The 19,882-nt window shown below is 48.5% G+C and overlaps 9 protein-coding genes across 9 annotated transcripts; all 9 read right to left on the reverse strand.

The window, feature by feature from the left end:
- Positions 1 to 43: 43 nt before the first annotated feature.
- Positions 44 to 394, reverse strand: N7458_011543 (uncharacterized protein; the record flags this gene model as incomplete). Its single annotated transcript, XM_056914925.1, has 1 exon — positions 44 to 394. One exon carries the CDS (start codon positions 392 to 394, stop codon positions 44 to 46), a length of 351 nt encoding a protein of 116 aa, XP_056759679.1.
- Positions 395 to 2,656: 2,262 nt separating this feature from the next.
- N7458_011544 (uncharacterized protein) lies at positions 2,657 to 3,085 on the reverse strand (the record flags this gene model as incomplete). Its single annotated transcript, XM_056914926.1, has 1 exon — positions 2,657 to 3,085. The coding sequence occupies one exon, from the start codon at positions 3,083 to 3,085 to the stop codon at positions 2,657 to 2,659; it is 429 nt and encodes a 142-aa protein (XP_056759680.1).
- Positions 3,086 to 3,587: 502 nt separating this feature from the next.
- N7458_011545 (uncharacterized protein) lies at positions 3,588 to 5,315 on the reverse strand (the record flags this gene model as incomplete). Its single annotated transcript, XM_056914927.1, has 4 exons — positions 3,588 to 3,711; positions 3,768 to 4,444; positions 4,509 to 5,003; positions 5,082 to 5,315. The coding sequence occupies 4 exons, from the start codon at positions 5,313 to 5,315 to the stop codon at positions 3,588 to 3,590; spliced, it is 1,530 nt and encodes a 509-aa protein (XP_056759681.1).
- Positions 5,316 to 6,530: 1,215 nt separating this feature from the next.
- On the reverse strand, positions 6,531 to 8,079 carry pgxB (uncharacterized protein; the record flags this gene model as incomplete). The annotated part of the gene is made up of 5 exons (XM_056914928.1): positions 6,531 to 6,911; positions 6,989 to 7,234; positions 7,288 to 7,461; positions 7,523 to 7,690; positions 7,741 to 8,079. 5 exons carry the CDS (start codon positions 8,077 to 8,079, stop codon positions 6,531 to 6,533), a joined length of 1,308 nt encoding a protein of 435 aa, XP_056759682.1.
- Positions 8,080 to 8,876: 797 nt separating this feature from the next.
- On the reverse strand, positions 8,877 to 10,756 carry N7458_011547 (uncharacterized protein; the record flags this gene model as incomplete). The annotated part of the gene is made up of 7 exons (XM_056914929.1): positions 8,877 to 9,085; positions 9,141 to 9,284; positions 9,344 to 9,437; positions 9,484 to 9,690; positions 9,747 to 9,983; positions 10,044 to 10,384; positions 10,444 to 10,756. The coding sequence occupies 7 exons, from the start codon at positions 10,754 to 10,756 to the stop codon at positions 8,877 to 8,879; spliced, it is 1,545 nt and encodes a 514-aa protein (XP_056759683.1).
- A 1,180-nt stretch (positions 10,757 to 11,936) lies between these two features.
- N7458_011548 (uncharacterized protein) lies at positions 11,937 to 12,242 on the reverse strand (the record flags this gene model as incomplete). Its single annotated transcript, XM_056914930.1, has 2 exons — positions 11,937 to 12,136; positions 12,191 to 12,242. 2 exons carry the CDS (start codon positions 12,240 to 12,242, stop codon positions 11,937 to 11,939), a joined length of 252 nt encoding a protein of 83 aa, XP_056759684.1.
- A 28-nt stretch (positions 12,243 to 12,270) lies between these two features.
- On the reverse strand, positions 12,271 to 12,484 carry N7458_011549 (uncharacterized protein; the record flags this gene model as incomplete). The annotated part of the gene is given in 2 exon segments (XM_056914931.1): positions 12,271 to 12,350; positions 12,361 to 12,484. Coding segments are annotated over 2 exon segments (204 nt in total), but the record flags the coding sequence as incomplete, so codon positions are not given.
- Positions 12,485 to 13,068: 584 nt separating this feature from the next.
- On the reverse strand, positions 13,069 to 15,210 carry N7458_011550 (putative plasma membrane antiporter; the record flags this gene model as incomplete). Its single annotated transcript, XM_056914932.1, has 9 exons — positions 13,069 to 13,451; positions 13,505 to 13,606; positions 13,660 to 14,026; positions 14,093 to 14,141; positions 14,197 to 14,588; positions 14,650 to 14,823; positions 14,879 to 14,988; positions 15,035 to 15,103; positions 15,156 to 15,210. The coding sequence occupies 9 exons, from the start codon at positions 15,208 to 15,210 to the stop codon at positions 13,069 to 13,071; spliced, it is 1,701 nt and encodes a 566-aa protein (XP_056759686.1).
- A 1,350-nt stretch (positions 15,211 to 16,560) lies between these two features.
- On the reverse strand, positions 16,561 to 19,156 carry N7458_011551 (uncharacterized protein; the record flags this gene model as incomplete). Its single annotated transcript, XM_056914933.1, has 3 exons — positions 16,561 to 16,653; positions 16,706 to 18,487; positions 18,548 to 19,156. The coding sequence occupies 3 exons, from the start codon at positions 19,154 to 19,156 to the stop codon at positions 16,561 to 16,563; spliced, it is 2,484 nt and encodes an 827-aa protein (XP_056759687.1).
- Between the last annotated feature and the right edge of the window lie 726 nt (positions 19,157 to 19,882).

Consider the following 19,882-nt stretch of genomic DNA (forward strand, 5'->3'; position numbering starts at 1 on the left):
TCTCTCTCATTCATCTCGAGCCCGTAAGCAGATTGATCTCCCATCAATAATCATTGGTCTCTTCCTCGTCAGTTTCTCCTTCGTCAGTCTCTTCTAGTTTAGGCCGAATAAGCAGAGAGACCATGTAAGGTAGACCCCGCTGCTCCGCCTCAAGCTTCACACCGAGTTTTCTTGACTCAACGGTGTGCTCCTCATCGTATGGATCGCGCTCTAACAAGAAGAATATTATCCGACCCAACCAGTACCCTTGCAAGAACTCCATGATGGGAACGCCCATCCCGTCAAATTTGTCGTTGAATTTGGCCACGAGGCTCTCGAGATCCTCCAGTCCCAGTCTTTCTTCGTCCAGAATTTCTTCCACTTCCGCTCTATCTCTTTCTTGAAGCTTGGCCATATGCCTGAACTCGCCCCCTCTTCGACGCAACAGACGTGTCTCAAGCCTAGTGCGTCAAATGTGAAGAATCTAATGACCGCCCGATACACAGTCGGGTTGTCTCCAGCCCATAGGATGAATGTCGTGACCATTTCACGAAGCCAGAAGTCAGGGTCCTAGCGCCTCTTTAAAAACATTCCCAAAGAAATTGAAGTCATAGCTTGGCGGAGCAACAAAGATATAGCGCTACATCCGCTGGGGGAACATGCGCAGACACATCCATCTCCGGCAGAGGGGATGATGGCACTGGTTTCTTCACACCTGAGAAGCATGTCTTTCCAATTCCACCATTCTTTCTCAAAGGATATATATGGTCTCAAGGCCCTGTTCACCAAGAAACCAGGAAGATTATAAGTAAGGTGATGCGCAATGGTTGAGCTTGTCCTGGGTACCGGTCGATTCGGATCTGCAGATTTTGAGATCAACCAGCTGACTTGATCTATCCCTTCCCGGACATCTAGTCCATCCCTAATATCATGGAACGCACTTCCATGAACCATCAAGGGTGAAATCCCGTTCAGATCCAAGTCATTGATTCCTCTAAATCCGCAGTCGTAGATCCCTTGCAGCGTTTTGGGAGGAAACCAAGCATAATGATAAACGCACTGCCAGTGACCATTATGTGGAGTTTGTAACGATGTATCGATAGATATTTGTTGTTCCTTAAGCGCTGAGTGTATTTGCGTCGTCCAGACGTCAAATATGAAAGGTATCTCGGCATCTGTATCGATGTCCCTGATAAGACCGGGCAGCTTTTCTGGTGGCAAAAACGATTTGGCGAAGTCCCACAACCCTTTTAATCTTGTGATTAACTCGTGTATCAAGAGAGATCTCATGGCATCGCCGTTCTCGATCTCATCACATCTTCTAATCTGATAGAAGTCGAAGCCGCACCCAGCCTGGAGCAGAAGCTTCACAGACTGATAGGTGCTCCCAGATTCGGTGTCTTCCACGAATTTGATCTTACAGGTATGAGCATCGGCACCGGCTTGTAACAGGATCTGTAACCCTCTTGGCCATCCAAAAGCCAGATCAAGTAGGGAACACTCGCCGACCCGATCATTCACGACAGAAGGCTTGGCTTTGATAGCTGCTTTGAGATCATCCTCGGATTCTTGTAAAATGACCTTGACAATGTCTGGGATAGCAGCATCTGTCGTAACAATAATAGAGATAAGAATAAGCCCCGGGTCATGCCAAAAGAGTAAAATGCTGAGTGAGATTGGTGCATACCATCATGGTACCGGCAAACAAACCACCGGAGTCCTTCTTTGTCCTTTAACGATTTGGGAGGTTGGATGCTACACTCATAGATATCAACCAGATAGTCCAAAATCTCCTACTCGCCCATCCATAGATGAGCATATTCAAGTATCCGAGACAAGCCCGAGCTGCCGGAAGTTTCACCTGAGCCCGCACCACATTCAATCAAGAAACGAAGTGACCTAGTTGAGCAAAGCGAGTGATACATTGGTATAGTCTTGAAGGTATACTACAATAATTAGCCATGCCTCGGGACGGTGGATAATCTCACGTACATCCATAATTGAAAAGCATCCTGCCTCGCCAGGCAATGCATATACATCAGAAGGTGTTGCCTCCCCTTGATGGAATATCTCTTGAAATTCTGCAATGGCGGCATTGAATTCACATTCCACGTCTTGGGGAGATTGGGGGTAGAAAAGCCGGCAGTTCAACGAGTTCAAAATTGTCACCACGCGGCTGGAACTTGCATCCCGCAGGAACCGTAGATTTAAACACGGGGCGATTGAAAGCCCAGCTGAACCCATAGTCACTGATATTGTGAAATTGATTGCCAGACTCAACATGCGAACTGAATGAGAATAGGACTTGGTCGTGGCTTTGCGCTGCCCCTTGAAATTGGGATGTGTGCGAAGTTGGTAGATAGAGCCGGTTGAGCTCAAGTTCTTGTGAACAACCTGTGGCTCAGTCACAACGGCAACCTGACTGTTATGGGCTTGCCACGACTTTTGTAAGCTTAACGATGGCACTAGTTGTTTTTGGATATCTTGTATGCTCGAATTCTGAGAGTCTTGAATCAGTATCATTCAAGGTACCCTACATGCGGACGGACGTACCATGTCATGTATGTTACGAGCGGCTGCCTGCTGCATGCTGATCAAGGTTTGTGCGTGTTGGATTGAGAGTCTAATTTCATGTCAGTTTAAAAATTTAAAAATATGAGTGATAATAACAGCGGGCTTACGCATGAAGAATGGTATGCAAACTCAGCTGTAAGCTATCCAAGTCACTCGACATGTCGCGCAAGCTGTTCTTGCGAAAGGGATATATCGCCTTCTTGAAATGAACACGAATAGCGGCCATATCACCAGATCCTCGAGATGCAAACTGATCTATCGCTTGATTTAGTCTCTTGATAACTCGCTCAATATGTCGCAGCTTCTCTTCAACATCCTTGGAGATAGCGGCGTCTGCTGCTGTGGAGCTCGCTAGAAGCCCACGTAGCACTTCCAAAGGAACGCGAAGCCCATCGGCCTTTTGGGAAAAGGTGCGAATGTCGTCGTCGAATCCTTTCCATGCTTGGCAATAAGAGACAATCTCGCCACAGACCTGGATACCAAGCGAAACGACACCTACGGCCGTGCCGGTCAAAGATATGGGATCGGTCATTATTATAATGCTAGATAGAGAATCAGGAGTCTGAAAGCCTTCCATATGCCGATCGAGTAGGACGTTAAAAGCCAGGTGATAATGGCTGTGCAATAGGTTAGCGCCTTGTTGATCGTGGCTCCAATCATTATGCTCCACACCTTGGCACCCTGGGCGGCTCTTCAGCTCGTGCCTTCGAGGACAGAGATTGCCCGACTTATTGCTTCTCCAATTGTTCTGAATCAAAGAAAATACTCTTAGTAGTAGCTGAAGTAACTATTCTAGTTTGCATGTCAGGAATAGGCCTTGGGGGAATCTGATCAACTTAGCAGACAACAAGGCAAGACTTTGGTATGGCACAAAAGCCGAATCCTCTCTACAAGAACCGATGTTCGGATCACCCAAAGTATTCTTTAGCTATGAATTGAGCTATCATTAAAGCTTCATTAACTAAGTTCAATCCGAAGAGTTTAAATCCTATATAAATTATCCTCGTCCTAGACCTCCATCATACATCATCTGGCTAATGCCACTTCGGTCCACGGGCCTGCAGAATCATGGTCGGAATAACACTAACAGCCACCATCAGAGCCGCAGCGATGCCCGCACCACCACCCCAACCAACAGTCTCAAACATCTGGGGAAACCTTTTCAAAAAGTCAGTATAATTCACTTGGTCAAAATGGAAAGAGGCCAAGCTCACCAGAAGGGTCCGATGAATCCCCAAGTCTGTCGCACAAACGTAATGAACACACCCACACTCGCCGCATCCGCGCGGTAACAATCCACGGCGTACGTGATATTAATAGTAGTAACAATCTGATTACCACCTGCGGCGATAGCCGCGCCCACAATAGGCGTGATGTTCCACTTATCGCCGGCCTTGCCCAGTTGCACCGCAAACACAACAACACCAACAATAGTCAGCACATGTCCGATATAGCTCAGCCACAGACGGTACTCAGCCGCCGGCGGAGCACCAATTTTCTTCTGTCGCAGTGCCATCCATCGGTCACTGATCAGGCCACCAATCTGCTCACCGATCACCGAGCCGACAATCACGCCGATGAACTGCATACCGACTTGCTGGGTGTTGAAGCCGAATTGCTCTGGGAAGACTTGCGGGATCTCGATGGTAAGCGCGATGCTACCCCAGAGGAAGATCATGGCGTAGGCGCAGGCTGGGATGAACACGCAGGGCTTGGTGACGTAGGTCAGGGGTTGGACGAAGTCCCAAATACGGAGGGGTGCTGGGTCGATGCGGCGGAACTTGAAGATGCTTTCTTTGGCGCTGGTGATTTGGCTGGGGGCGTTCTCGTTGCGGAGGTAGAGGGATTCCGAGCCGAAGAAGAAGTACAAAATGAATTGTACGCCGTTGACCTAGAGTCGAGGATTGGAGTTAGAGTGAGATTATTTCTGTGATGGATGGTATTAGGATACTCACGATAGCCAGGACCCAGTAGATCCAGCGATATCCAACACGCATGACCATGAACCCAAACAGGAACGGAGCAACTGGCACACCAATCGTCACCATCAGCGTCCAGTAACCCATGCATCGAGCACGATCCTTCTTGAAGAAGGTCTCCGCGACAACGGCACTTCCCATAGCGGCCGCGGGACTGATGAAGAAGGCCGTGATGGCACGGCACAATCCCATGGTTCCATAGGAGTGACTGTTGGCACAGCCAATGTTTCCGACCAGCGCACAGATCAGCGAGATCAGGAAGATAGGCCGGCGGCCGAACCGGTTGCACAGTGGGCGCCAGAAGAGAGGCGCACCACCGAGCACGGCGATGAAGAGGGAGACCAGGTAGCTAGTGCGCTGCATGCTAACACCTAGATCGGCCGAGATGTTGACAAAGGCAGATTGGATAGAGGCTGCAGTGAAGAGACCGATCATGGCGTGGAAGACGACCAGCGTTAGGTTGACGGTTTTCTATTTGGATGGCATGTTAGCATCAGTAATGTTGTTTGACTTTGGTGTTGTTGAGCTAATAGGGGTGATGCTATTTACCCTCCATGTCGGCCAGTTATACGGGTCTGCATCGTTCATGTCTGGTATCGGATCCAAATCCAGCGTGCCATGACGGGCGAGCAGATACTGGCGATGTTCCTCGGAGAGATGGGCGACTCGGTCCTCGACATAGAATGCCTCATGCTTGCCAGACTCAACAGCCCCAGGGCTAACATCAGCTTCCTTTGCATGTACCCCCTCGACATGCTGGGAGTTGCTATCCATCTTCTCCATGGCTGTCCTGGACAAACACAAGTAGAAGATAGAACAAGTATAAAAAGAGGTTCCCCGGACAAGAGAAGGCCGAAATGTACAAGTAAGAAAGGTCCGACGCCGAATGGAAAAGGGAGATTATGGGGTCTGCGTGACCATCCTTATATACAGGCCCCCCTGTACAGGGCTGCTTTTCTATGCGAAGTCCGGGGTTTCGCAATTCATCGGAGATACTCACTGCATCTGGCTCTGGGGGCGGGGACAGGGAGAAAGGCCCATGTTTCCAAAGTCTCCACCCCCAGACGCAGAACCTGGAGAACTAGAGCCCAGGAGGGAAATCTGTTGTAGCTCTGCTGGACTCGTGATGTGATTGGCCAGGTTAGGCCATGGCCGGATATGATTTTTGCCCGGGCGAGTCTGGATTGTGTGGGGATTGTGGGGTGTGGAGAGTGTTGGGATGTAGCAAGACCAATCATCGCGGGGAGAAGATCATCTGGTCGTTCGAGACGGGGTGTACGATTATCTCAATGACAGGTAGATACCCCAGACCCCGCCATGTGAATAAGTGTTCCAATGGATTCTTCGTGGAGAAAAAGTTGTTTTGGTAGACGAGCTCACCAAAAACTCTCCTCCTTTCTCCCGACCGGGCGCATAATGCTTGTTCCCGCTTGGCGGCTGGGCGCGGTTGGTGGCGTCTTTAGCCATTCACAAGCCAAGGATCAAGCATAATAATACAGGGAGAAATGAATAAGATTCTCTTGTGATGCTCCGTAGCGAACAGGGTTCATGGGTGTCGCGTAAGATGAGATCCGCTGGCACTAGTACTCTATCAGAGTCTACGCAATTTACGCGTCTTGGCCCCGAGCCAGCTGAGGTGGCCAAAGCTTCGTTGGGCCGTGGGGAGCAGCCCACCGGGAAGACAAATTGAGGTCTAGAGGCTGTCGTGGATTTGATCTGTTATTATCCGCTTTGTCGCGTGCATTCATATTATCTATGGCCAGTCAGGCTACTCGCTTGCAATGCCCTTGTACTTTTGCAGTCCCCGTTTGATATTGTGGGGATATCCACATACATACAGAGCGAGTACGAGGTATACTCTATGGCTACGAAAAATCCATCATATCTATGTTTCACTAGATGCTACTGCTATTACTCCCTCATGGGTTTCTGCAATTTACTATTTTCCACAACATACAACTCATCCACCACATCATCCAGCTCGTGCTTCGATTCCTCCTACGCCGAGCTAGTGCAGTTCACACCAATATCCCCCTGAATTCCATCGCAGATAACCACCGGTGGGCTACCCGCAGGGCTGGTCAAATTGATGCGCGATAGGTGGATTCCCGAGCACACCGCGTTGGGGGAGCAGGTCAAATCAACAACCTCCTTGCCATTCTTGCCCGAAGACGTGCCATAGATGTTGTCAAAGACAATGTTGGTGATGTTGACCGCAGACGGGTATGCTGCACACTCGGTCGCATTGATGTCAAAGTAGCACTGGTCCAGGACCACGGGCATGTCAGTGTTCTCGATGTGGATGTTGCGGTAGGTGATGTTGTTGATGCGTCCGTAGCCGACGTCCTGGCCGGCCCAAGCCTTGAGGCGAGCACCATTCTGGATCGGTGAGTCAGATATCTTGTCTATGGGGACTAGGTTCATGTCCGGGCTTTCAGAATCTTGATCATGCTTACCTGGCCGTTAAGAAGGGTTACATTTTCGATGTACGCATGCTCGATAATATCCTCCACACCCGAGTACTGTCCGATGCTGCCCATGCTAACACCGTGGGTGTTGTTGCACCACAGATTCTGCACAAAGATGTTGGATGTGTTGGGCTTGGGCGAGAAGCAATCGTCTCCAATATCAACACGGGTGTTAGTGACGCTGAGTCCATTCACGTTGAGCGTGTCAAAGCCGTCAGTGTTCTTCGGCAGAGCCTGGAGAATTCCGGTCAGTTAACATGCATATCTATCTTATCGGAGACAATTACGGAGGCATTGGTTGAGAACGCATTGATGAACACGTTGTCGAAGGAGACATCATTGGTGCGCACGAAGAAGTTGGTCCAGCACGGCGAGTTCAGCTGCGTGATGCCCTCCACGCTGACGCGAGTTGCATTGTCGGTCAAGAACAGAATTGGTCGATAGAAGGTATTGTTTGAGTCCTGGAAAACAGTTAGTATCAGGCCAGATGGATTCAGGTTATACCACAGACTATTGTCGTACCAGAATCTCTCGTCCGGCAAACGCATTGTACCATGCCTGACCGTTACCATTCAGGGTACCATGACCAAAGATCTTGATGTCCTTTCCACCCCAGACCCAAAAGGTGATGGACTTTTGGAACGAGTAGTAGAAGTTGTTTGCTTGCCAGTAGTCGATGTCGTCGGTGAACTAGGCGTGTCAGACGTTGAATTGAGACTATCTCAGAATGTGCTGCTTACCTTAATCTCACCCTCCAATTGGACCTCGACGTTATCCAGGAAGCTCAAATCGAGCTTCTTGCCAATTACATATGTCTTGCCCTTCTTCAGCAGCAGACGGCCGCCATGATTGGCGTGCTTGATACCCCAGAGGAAATCCTCGGATATGTCATCTTTGTCATTCTTCGATGGCCGAATTGTGACAGTCCGACGGTCTGGGTACTTTTGTCCATGGGCTCCAACGTGTCGCAGTGAGGACTTGTCATGGACAGGGATGATTTGGGCACCTTGAGGTATCCGACCCGTTGAAGCAGCGGTGACTGCGCCGACAAGCAACGCGCCAAGGGCGAGGAATTTCATTTTGAGTGGCACAAAGCACCCTTCCAATGAAAATAGCCGAAATATCCAATCGCAATGACCAATTCACCTTCAGCAGATTGTACTTTGAAATTGACCCTTTTCTCAATCGTCACAGTGCCATCTCTCATCCATTTGTACTCTGCTCCCCCAGCTTCGCCCGCCTGGGTCAGCATTGGCACGCGGGGAAGCAAATTGCATTTCTCCGCCTGTAAAAATGCACAATGGCTTGAGCAACATGAGAGTTTTGATGGGGAACGATCAACAAGAGCATATCGCAGCATTGCGCTCAGTCTTTTGCAGCACAGCTCGGCATGGGCGGATTTCTCCGCACTCTGCCAAGCACCAGGCCGCGGGGATGCGGAGAGGTCTAATTTTGTATGTTAAGAGGGACACTTTATTAAAGAGCTTGGTCTTGTGGCCGGGCGGTAATCTGCCGTCTTGGAAGTGGTGATTTGCGCATGCTGGAAATAGGTTGTTCCACCAATCAAGGCTGGTGTGCGGAATTGATGAGGGTCGGTGTGTCAAGTATAGCCTCAATTACTGATGACGATCTTGACGATCTTGTAGATTTGTCGGTCACTAATTAATGTGTAATCATTAAATATGGTAGTCATGAAGAAACCACCCAATCAAGTCTTACGCTCAAGCCCTAGGTGCGAAGCACAGGCTGCTAAATGACGAAGTTTATACATCTCTTAGCGACTTCGCCGTACACACATCAGGCTAAAAACACAGACTAGGACATTTCTAGATATGTTGAAATTCCCAACACCAGAAGATCAATCCAAATAGAAATTCTAGACCACATAGCGGAATCCAACAGCAATCTGGGCAGGAGTCGGGCCATTTCGCCCCATATCAAGGCCACGCTCGAGTTTATGATTCTGGCGCTGCAAGTAGACTCGGGTGACTGTTGCTAATATAATAGCCAAGATAGAAGCAGCTAAGTTGACCAAGAATGCAGCAAGATATCGTGGTGAAGAGTAATAAAGGTAGGATGCCCAGACTATGATTATAATATCAGCATGAGACACAAGCTCGAGAAATTGCATTAAACACACCATTTGGCGTGTTACAGATTGCATTGATTATAGCAATAGCTGATGCACGCTTGATCGATGGCTGTGATAGTGTGCCTGCTACCCATGATAGAAGAACGATGGCTGCCGAATAAAACGATCCTGGCATCAACATCATGGCAACGTCTATGGTCGTGACCAGTTACCATCAATGAAAAACGATTTGAATCAAAAATGGAACTTACAGCGTGCCGCGGTGTTCAGCGTCGAGACGGCTATAATGTTAGCCGCGAGACAGATGACCATTGGGCATACAATGTGCCAGTAGCGTTCTTGTTTCTGTTACCTCGTTAGATGAGTTGAGTGGCGTCTTTCAATCACATACCTTGTCAGAATGGAAACCGTTCAGAATCATAGTAAACACGCAGAGCATATATGGTGGCTGCAAAAGATTTCGAATAAGCAATTGAACCGCTTCTATCACAGACTGGGAGCTACTAACAGCGGTCAGGCCGTAGGTTTTATTTCGGGAGTATCCGAGGGTGGCCACCACTGAGGGAAAGAAATTGGTCACAGCTCCCGCGATATAGATCTGTTTCTGTCAGTCTCGCTATCACAAGCCACAAGAATTGCCATTTGGTCACATACACAGTAAAGTGTGCCCATGAAGAACCATGTCTTGGGGTCCGTTATGGCCATCATGACGCCCTTTTGCACGCTGGCTTCGTCAGCATTATCTTGCTGGCCGTTGTCCTCTTCAAAACTCCATAACAGATACTCGTGCTCAAGCGAGCTAAGCCCACTGACAGACTTCAACGAGTTCGGCAAAATGAATGCAAGGAGGATTGCTAGACCAACGGTTGCAACACCCTCAATCAGAAAAAGCTATATTCAACGTAAAGCTTAGTGGTAGCTGGAGATTTCGGATTTAAGAAATTTGCTCACCCATCGCCAGCCCTCCAGGCCATGCTTTCCATCCAATTTCAAGATTGCGACAGCAAACAAACCACCAAAGGCGTTGCCAATCTGAGAACCCGAATACAGAATAGCTGTCCGCATCGCATACTGTTTTTTGGTATAGAACAATGACATGTAGAAAAGCGCTCCGGGGAAGAATACTGCTTCCACAAATCCGAGGAAGAAACGAGAAGCCATGAGGCCTGAGGGATTGTGGACAGCAGCTGTGCAGGCAGATAGAACACCCCAGAGGGCCATGGAAAAACAGATGTAGACACCAGGAAATCTGATTTTTCCCACAATGAGATTCGATGGGACTTGCATGAGGACTAGAGGTGGAATGGTTAGTTATGGGTCATCTCAGAAGGAATTAGATAAGGGAACGTACTATAGCCTACAAACAAGATGCTGACGCATGTTTGATACTGCACGGCTGTCATGTTCAAGTCTTGGTCGATCTGGGCCAATTTAGCCGCAGCAATATTCTGTCGGTCCAGGTAGTTCATGATATACATCAACACCATGCACGGCATAATCCGGAGATCCAGCTTCAAGGTCGCACGTCGTCTAATCTTGGCAATTTCAATCTCAGATAGAACGGCCAACGAGGGTGGCATAACTTGTGGGTCACTAGCTGATTTGCCTTCTTCATCAACAACATCCTCAACCTCCTTCGGTGGGTTGTCTTCTTTGTTAGCCATAACAATGACTGCTGAATATCCAGATTGCAGAGGGACGGTTTTTAGTGCACGGTCTAAGACCTGGGGCCGGGGAAGTGGGAAGTGCCATCTATATGCTGTTGTGCCCCCACGTCTGGCACTCGGAGAGTTTTCTTCTCAGGCCCATGTCTTCTGTCCAGAATAGAAGTTCCGAGTGAGCGGGGAACATGCGTAGACGTTCCTGGTGCATATCTGGACAAGTTCTGATCCTAGTCCAGCAAGATCAGCCAGTCAAGTTCAAGATCAAATCAGGTAGGATATTTGCGGGGGTGCCAAGGCTGGGGATATGCCAGCGAGGCGTGGGGGCGCTCACCAATCCACGAGTCAGTCCCCACGACAGCCTTATGAAACTCGGACTTTGCCCGATCGGAGCTTCGAGGTTCATAGGAAATGGTCTTACCTTCGGAGTACAGAAGAACTTAGACATGAGTGTTTGCGGGATGTCACTTGAGGAGCAACTACTGTAAAAAGAAGTCTCATTGTCCATTGGTCCCAGATGGAGATCCAGTTGAAAGAGAACGCAAGCTCAGCGGTGAACGAAGCAATGATCCTTGCTCACAGGGGTTTGGATGTCGCTAGTCAAAAAATCCACCGTGGCCAAGAGTGCTTCCTTTCATGTGTAAGTGGGTCAATTGCAGGACTTTCAAGATACAGTAGGTGGAAGTTGTCCGATGATGCTGTTCCCCACGCTCCTGCCCGTGGGAGGTGTCTCCTGTATGGAGCCCAGCTCAGGCTACTCGGGGCAACAGTGTGGGGGTTACAGGTTCTTCCGTTTCTTATCAATCTTCTGCATGTCAAGCCGGGGATGTTGCGAAGTAAGTACATTCTCGTCTACACAAGGGATACACGCTCTTTAGATGGCCAACTGGTAAATATACCATCAAGGAGTTATATATACTCTCAACGTCCAATTATTGAATAAAATTAGATTGCAAGGCACAGGTGGGTAATAGCTTAAGGGAATATAGGCTGCCTCTCAACAATCCAGCCGGAGGCAGTCGAGATACATATTCCATTACACCACTTGAATGGATATTCTTCCTCAACGACATCGTTGGGGTTTAGTCACGAAGCACACCGTAAAGTCGTTCTTTTAGATGCATTCCATTGGGTATCAACGGTATATATACAGATCGTTAATGCTTCCACGAGGCCGGGTCGATTATAGCTTCTTAGCCGCCGCAATTATTCCAGTGACGCAACTTATGTTGCCAGCCCACCAGGCCGCAGAGCGAAGATAGCTCAAAGATGGGGTTTCAATATATGAGTAGCAGTGACTCAATGCGACACGCGAAACCGTATACCACACACCAAATATGTTCACAGTCTCACTTGGAACTCCGGCGTACACTGCAATCAGGGCTGGTTCATATTAGGACAAGTAGAAACATTATCTCAGCGAGCAGATACACTTACTGGCTGCTACAAAAAACCGGAAAATTCTCAATGGCATTTGCATGCGCCGCATCCTCGCGCTTGAGTCTGTTGAGAGTACTTCAGCTAAGTTTTCCAGACTTCACTGCGGCCTCACCAAGGGTTTCCAAGCCTTCGTGCGGTGCCACATTGTTGTCAATGCCTAAGTAGACCTTTTTTAAAGCGAGTGCTCATCCAGACATATGTGACGAACCAGTTAGCCAAAAGTAGGCCAGCAGCATGATTTGGGGCCTGCCCCCCGGTGCAACGCGCAATCCAAGTGTTGTCACCAACGACCTGTTGAATTAGCAAAACACCTCCCTAATTCTAGGGTACCATATATAATAAGTACGACATGACTTCCAAGTTAAACATTCACTAGTAAGCCCCTCATTAAATACCATTTCAGGGGCGGCCCCTACTACAGTTTAAGTATGTGCACGTTTGCACCAGAACTGCGGGCAACGCGATCGTCGGGTCAAGTGCATGTGGGTTCTGGTTGGCCGAGGATGGTAAACTCGGTTCTACAGTAGCAGCCAAGTCTCGTTTGGGGAAAGTCGAGGTGTGCCGTAGGACTTGGCTATGCACTCGATCGAGGCGATCTCGATCGTGCAACTTCTGTGCTATGGAGATATTACCCGGTAACAGCTCGGGGATAGCGTGTCGGCTTAATGACGAAACGAATGGTTGGATGGTGTCAATAAAGCCTGAGCTACAAGCACGAACGGCTTATTATTGATTTAAATGCACATTTAACTGTCATCAAACCGGTTCTAAGTTGCGAGACGCGCAAATCCTGTGCATCTAACATTCAATCTTTGCATTAAAGGTTTTACGTAATCGGGGCCATCTTTTCATACTACCGTACGTACAGTGAAAAGTCAAACTATTTCCCTAGCAGTGGCCTGCTCAAGTTGATGCGATGACCCCTTTGTTGAGCTTCGTGCTAGAGAACAAGTGTCTCGGTCCTGGTCGCTGGATCGCAAAATCATCGTTACAGTGTCTAACTCTCCTTGGTGACGACTGCCGAGCTCCGACCCCCCGGTGTGATTAGAGATGCAGGAAAAACGATTGTTTACTGTGACGTGGTGGGCTTGCCGGTTCACGACGCTGTTATTGGGGATGGGCTCATTTTCCGAAAGCAGTAAAATCTCCACAGGGTGATCGTAGATAACGGGGACCCGTAGCCACTTGTAGATACCGTTCAGCACCGGGATTGAAAGTCCGTGAACGACAATTGAGAAGAAGACTAGCCAGTAAACCACTGTAGAGACTTGCATCAGTAGATTCATGCCAAGGAGTTGGTTCAAGTCTTACCTGGAATCATAGCCGCCGTTAGATAGTTAATCTCAGCATCACTTTCACCAGGATCAGGAAGTAATCGACGAGCATATTCGACATAGCAAATCGCCCCAATGCCTTGGGAAAACAGTGAGCTAACATTCAAAAACTTTTACGCGGCTTGGACTCACCTATCGGAGCGAAGTACCCCATGAACAGAGCTTCCTTCCAATCACTGCAAACCTTGGGCATGAACCGATATCCAAGCATTATAGCAGGGATTCGTCGAAATAATACAATCAGGATTCCCAATGAGACCAATCTTGCGACTGTAATTCCAGTAACATGAGGCATATGGAGCTGATCCCATGGCATGACAGCTCCAAGAAAGACGAACGTGCCAAAATTCAAAACCGTCTCAATTGACGAGTTGAAAGAATCATGTCGTGCCTCAATCTCGGAGTGGTACGAGCCATCCCAGTTCAGTGCACATCCAGCAATAAAGCAAGCAAGGGTTTCATCGGTTCCGAAGCAGCCACAAGTGCCAACGATGAATAGCTAATCAAGTGTCAGCAATTTTTATTGACGGCAGGAACAGATATGAAGCAACGCAATTTCACTTACCCCAAGAGCAACTGGAAATAATACAAAACTCTCCCTATCGATCCACCTTCTACGCCACGTGTTAATGCATCTGCCATCTGAGCAGGTAGGAACGAGATTCTTACCTCTTGGAAGCCAGATTCAAGCCTTTCCGACCGACGAATCCAACGAAAAGACCATACCCCGAGCCCATCATAATCATGTACAGAACTCCTTCCACAGCCCAATGCGCCAAGGCGCGACCGACATCTCCACCAAACCGACCAGTATCGGTCTCTCCGATCCAATCACGTCTCATCGGCCCCGTGCCGTTATTTGGAGCTTCATCGTATCGTAGTAATGCAATTGAGAGCAGAAGGAAAGGAAATCCAAATCCATCATTTCCACCTGCTTCGGCCGAAATAAATTCTCGAAGCTGCCGTCGAACATACTTGTCGGCAAAGGGGCCCTTTGCGATCGCTTGAGATAAAACCGGGTCTATACAGATGACACAGGATCCAATGATACAGGCTGTCAACTATACGCCAGCTTGTTAGCGATCTGTCTTCGTGAGGAATTGATGTGCGGAGAAGCCATACAAAAGATAAGTGGGGTATCATCAACTTGATGCATGCTGAAGTAGCCAGCCATTGTATCGCCATCAAGGGGAGTAGACAAATTGTCAGCTCAACCAGCCGTCGACGTAGGTATCGCTTGGGCAGTTCATAGCCAACTTTGATCATTTGAATTCCAAGGACAAGGCGTGCCAGTGCCTATAGCTGTTAGATCGCGGGTCGTCCGGTTTAATGGACCTTTGACGAGACATACATAAGCAATGCCTCCGATATCTTCCCCGTCACCACCATTGCTCCATCGGCTCATGTTTATTAGATTTGTGGTAAACGGGCCTAGAAGAGCCCCGAAAATGAACGAAGGCACTGCTGACCGTTAGATGCGATCAGATGAACCGAGTGAAATACATACATGCTTCCCCAAGGTACCATCTCTGTTTTATTTTCAACGAGATGAACCCAAAACCAAGCAAGAATATACCTATTCGAAGTCAGTATATTGATTACTCGAATCCAAGATGTTCATGCCTAACCAGAGAATGTGATAGCGACATTGAAACTGCTGATGTCAAGGATTGGATGAAGCATCCTGTCTCGCAAGTAGCGAGGTATCAGTGCCGCATGTGAAGCAAACCTTTCAATCGCAGGACTCCAAATCAGATATAGTCGAATCGAAGAGTGGCCCCTTCACGCAAAGACAACAATGAGACCTGACAGCAATTGTTGGAGTCCGGAGCTCGGGCCCGTCAGGTCAGTATCGGGATAGATTGTGCAAATGCCAGTATGATTCAACTCCGACCCGAAGGAATGCGCGCCCTTCTTGGGAACCCGTTGAGAAAGTCTCCTGCCATGATAAGATGGCACAACAGCTTAGCTGTAGATATCCCTTCCTGCAGGGGTATTCAGCTTCTGACGTATCATAGATAACAGTTGGGGCAAACCTCGGCACAATGCATTTAGGTATAGCTACACCCTATTTTTAGCTATAATTGAAAGGACATGATTTTGGTTCGGGAAGCGTGTAACATCACGAAAGAAGATCTAGTTCATAATTAGATCGATAATAAAAGAGGGGCTGTGCACCGAGGCGAGGAAATATGCAAGTACAGTAGCGAATCTACCTCAGTGCAAGGTCCAGGCTTGCAACAAACATGCAGCCCAGCTGGAACTGCAATGATTACGTCCCCGGCCAGCCACTATAGCCCTGTTTCCGTAGGATCGGCTGCGCCTACGAAGCTTGGTACAATTTTTCTCCACTTATCCTTGCGCAGTCCACCATAAACGAACATATCACAGCGCACAAAAGGAGTAGTTCATGCCTGCCGACCCGCAGTATGCACGGATCGGCGCTGCCGCTGGCCTTATCACCCCTACCAACAATCCAGGGCCAGAATGTTCTGTCTGTATCAAGGGATGATGGCTACTGTATGAAGGCGTGGGTAATTGATTCGAATTCTTCATTTTGCCATTCGTTTTTTGCTTGACCTGTAGAACTAATGACGGCGCCAAGTCGATGCCAATGTTTTCTGGAAACATTGGCGCTGGGGTGAACGATCGTTTTAACTGCTGATCCAAGACATGCTAATGGCGTTAACATTTGACATTGCTACATCGATTACGATTTCAAGTCAAGAATACCAGTGGGCTCGAAATGGGCTTTCACTGCCTTTCATTACATGACTTACTCGATCCAACCGCATTCTCAGTCAGAGTCCAATCAAATCCCTCATGCTCGTCACGTCAATCCAAGTTCTATCAGTGATTTAGAAAACAGGAAATATTTATTTCATAATGTGTACACATATCAGACTTCATTATTGTGAGAAGCAGAGATTATTTGGGTATCAATATAGAGGAGATTATTCATAAAAAAGAATTCTTTTCCCTACCCTCCCTTGCCCTGCCCTTCGCCAATGGCCATTTGGTTGCATTTCCTCATCAAATCTGTGGCAGGTCTGCAAAAAGATTGTTGTCCCAGAGCTCTGCTCCACTGGTATCCAATCCCTCAAACCAACCTCCCAAATCAAGCGGCTACAATAGTCAGCATGACCATCCCCAATTCAAATAAAAATGTAGAACTTACCGCAAAATCACTAAAGTCCGCAGACAACAAAGAAGGGAAATCAAAATCAATAGAAGAAACAGAAAGAGGAGTCGTCTCTATCGGACCATCCAGAGAAATAGCAGGCTGATAATTCCACATAAGCAAAGCAGCTTCATAAGAAGAAGAGAATGGATATCTCACCTGTGGAGGCGGTCGGTCCGCACTCGCCAACGCCTCGTCATACGAGAGGCCGCTCACGATGCCTCGACCAACACGAACAGCTCGTTTGGATGCTGCCTCGATCATATGGAAGGGATCTTCTCCCTTAATGCGAGACTTGACTGATGCTAGAATCAGACCCAGGAAAAAGTATGGCTTTGTTCCTTTTCCAGTGCCACATCCCACTCTTCGTCCAAAGTCATCCAGGGCACGCTCAACTGCTTGCAGCATCACGTTTTGCTGCGATTGAACCATGCTGAGTAGCACACTCGTGTGCATGCATTCCATCGCTGGACCGGATGATTGACTCATCTCTTGGGCTTGGAGGGATAGCTCTACACAAACCGTAATAGCTGCGTGGAAAGTTTCGTCGCAGAACATCCCACTTCCGAGTTGCGTTATATGTGGGTATAGTATCGGGTCGGCAGGGGTGGGAAGCTCCATCTGCGATAGAATCTCAAGAGATTTTTCAAGGCAGACTTTCCGCGAGTAGGAGCATTTCGGGAGTCGCACGACGCTCAGACAGAAAGGGCGGTGGAGGGCAAGTAAGAACTTGCGCATTATGAAGAGATGTAGAGACTGAGCAAATCGATGTCGAGCCGCGTCAGAGGGATTAATTCCCGATGCATTGTCATCGAAAAGATCAGACGCAGTTTTCATTGATCGAAACATGTCCTCGCTCATTCGCAGCGTCTCATCATATGATAAGTCGAAACGTAACGTATTGATCTTTTTGGCGATGCGATATCGAAGCTCCAATGTCTTTGAAAGTAGGCATTGGTAGAAGTTACGCGTGTATCGTGCGGTGCTCAGAGGGGCTGGGTTGTTCTCCATGTTCTCGTATAATTCGGAGTCATCCCAATTGGATGGGGGATCGCAGTCACACTCATCCAGGTCCACTGACGGGGGAACCCCACGATCAAGAGAAATCTTGAGATCGATCTCCACAATCGTGGTCCACAGTCGACGTCGAAGCTCCGACCAAAATGGAGTGGTCGATTTACGGAACCGTGTCGGATCACGGTGCAGTCCCATTGTCATCGCAGATCGAATGAGGGAGCCCGAGGAAGCCCAGGCAACGTCGCCATCGCTAGCAATAGCAAGTCGAGCGACTAGAAGAAGAGTCTGTGTCTGGATCATCTTGAAGTCAATATCAGGGCTCACAAAATTGCAAGAAATGTATGACTGGACTGCCATGATCCACTTCATTGCTGGCTTTTGATAAGTGTCCCGCTCATCTCGTTCTGGAGATTGCGAATAGAATCGGCTGCCTGCAGCCATGACTGCCAGTAGCTGGGCAACAAAGGCCATATCTGGCTTTTGGGGGTTAGCCCAGTAGTCGGCGTATTGTTTGAGAAAGCTTGGGACATGCAGAATTCGAAAGGTGGTCTCGAATGTGTCCAGATATAGCTGAAGCAGCCGGTCTGCAACGGTTCGCGATGGCACCATCACGTCGAGTTTGAAAGCCTGCTCTCGAAAAGCTCGCTGGTGCTCCTGACTTTCACGCGACCACATCTCGAACTTGAACTTTTTCATGTCGCAATATTCTTTGTCCTTGACAGTCTTGTGGCTGCGCCGCATGAATGTGCCGATATCTTGGAACTATAACTTGGGTCAGCAGTTTACTCATGTATTAAAAATGTGTCTTGGTTGTAAACTTACAAATGATACCGTCGTGCTATAGTGGCTGCGGCCGAAATATCTGGTCTTGCCTTTTTTGCCTCGGAAGCTGCAGTCGGGCAGGAACCGTACCCGGTCATCGACGCCAGCACCTTCAACGCTGTTTTGAGAGGTAGTCACCTCAGAGAAGGTGTCATAAATGGAGGTTTCTGGTGTTTGAATGGCAGTCCCAGGCTTTGCCAATGCACGCTCCAACGTGCGCAATCGCTGTCGGAGCTCATGGAGCTCGTCTTGATGGCCACGCTTGGAGACACGAGTTGAAGTTGATTTGGGACCCATTTTCGAGTCAAAAACAAACATGCCACCCGTACTTCCTGGTTGCTCGTCCTGGCCGTTGGGTAGTCGCATGCGGGAAACTGGGGGCGACATGCGTTGTGAAGATCCCGATGTCTCTCCCGGCTGAGGGCCAACAAAGACACAGGAATCCGCTGTTTTTGAGCGGACACATTGTCCACATGGAAGGGAGCGGTCGCACTTTAGCTTGCGTCGTCGACATTCAGTGCAAGATAGTGGGGGGCGACGTCGCCTCTGAATCACTCTCCCCGACTCGGCGGCGTCTTCTTGAAGCATGTAATCTTGATGATCACCCATTTTGGTAGTTTTCGTTTCCTATGAAGATATCCTCTTGTCAAGAGAAGCGAAGATGCATCCTTTCGTGCAAGAATACATATAAGTTGCTCCTTGACTCGCGTAGAGCCTTGCTGATGCAATCTCGCAGTAATGACCGTTTTGGGAGTACCACGGGCGACTTTGTGTAGTGATGCTCTGATTATCAGCCACGAAAACCCAATAGCAGCATTTCAATGACCAGAAGTTGTCTGAAATTGTGTCGAAGAGGGCGAAAGTGCGACTTTCTATGCAACGCGTGCTGGAGTTAAGGCAAGAAGAGAAGTTCTCCGTGCTCGGAGTTACTCTTTTCGGCATAAATGCCAAGCCCCGAAGTCGTGGACGCCTGATTGATAAGCCTTTTGGCGTCGGATAAATCGACTGACTCACAACGAAAGCCTCGTAAAAGTGGAGTGGTCATGATGGAAGGTGACCTGCATATGGCCTTTATCTGATTCTGCTGGTCTGCTTCATTCGCTCGTTTGGACCACTGGTGTCCGTTCGGACATGGATAGTGGCGGAGGCGTGGTCTAATGCCGCGGGGAATCCGCGGGCACTCCGTGTGTAGATATCGGTGTGGAGAATAAGAAACTAAGTACGACATGGAGCTGGTTCAATATGATTTTGCATATGTACGGAGTATTCTCCATGCATTTGTGGGATAGATTGCTCTCTTGAGATAGACTCTCAACTTTTAGTATCGTGTTCCCA

Source organism: Penicillium daleae (assembly GCF_028827525.1).
Source record: "Penicillium daleae strain IBT 16125 chromosome Unknown utg000009l_segment0_segment0, whole genome shotgun sequence".
Classification (NCBI taxonomy): domain Eukaryota; kingdom Fungi; phylum Ascomycota; class Eurotiomycetes; order Eurotiales; family Aspergillaceae; genus Penicillium; species Penicillium daleae.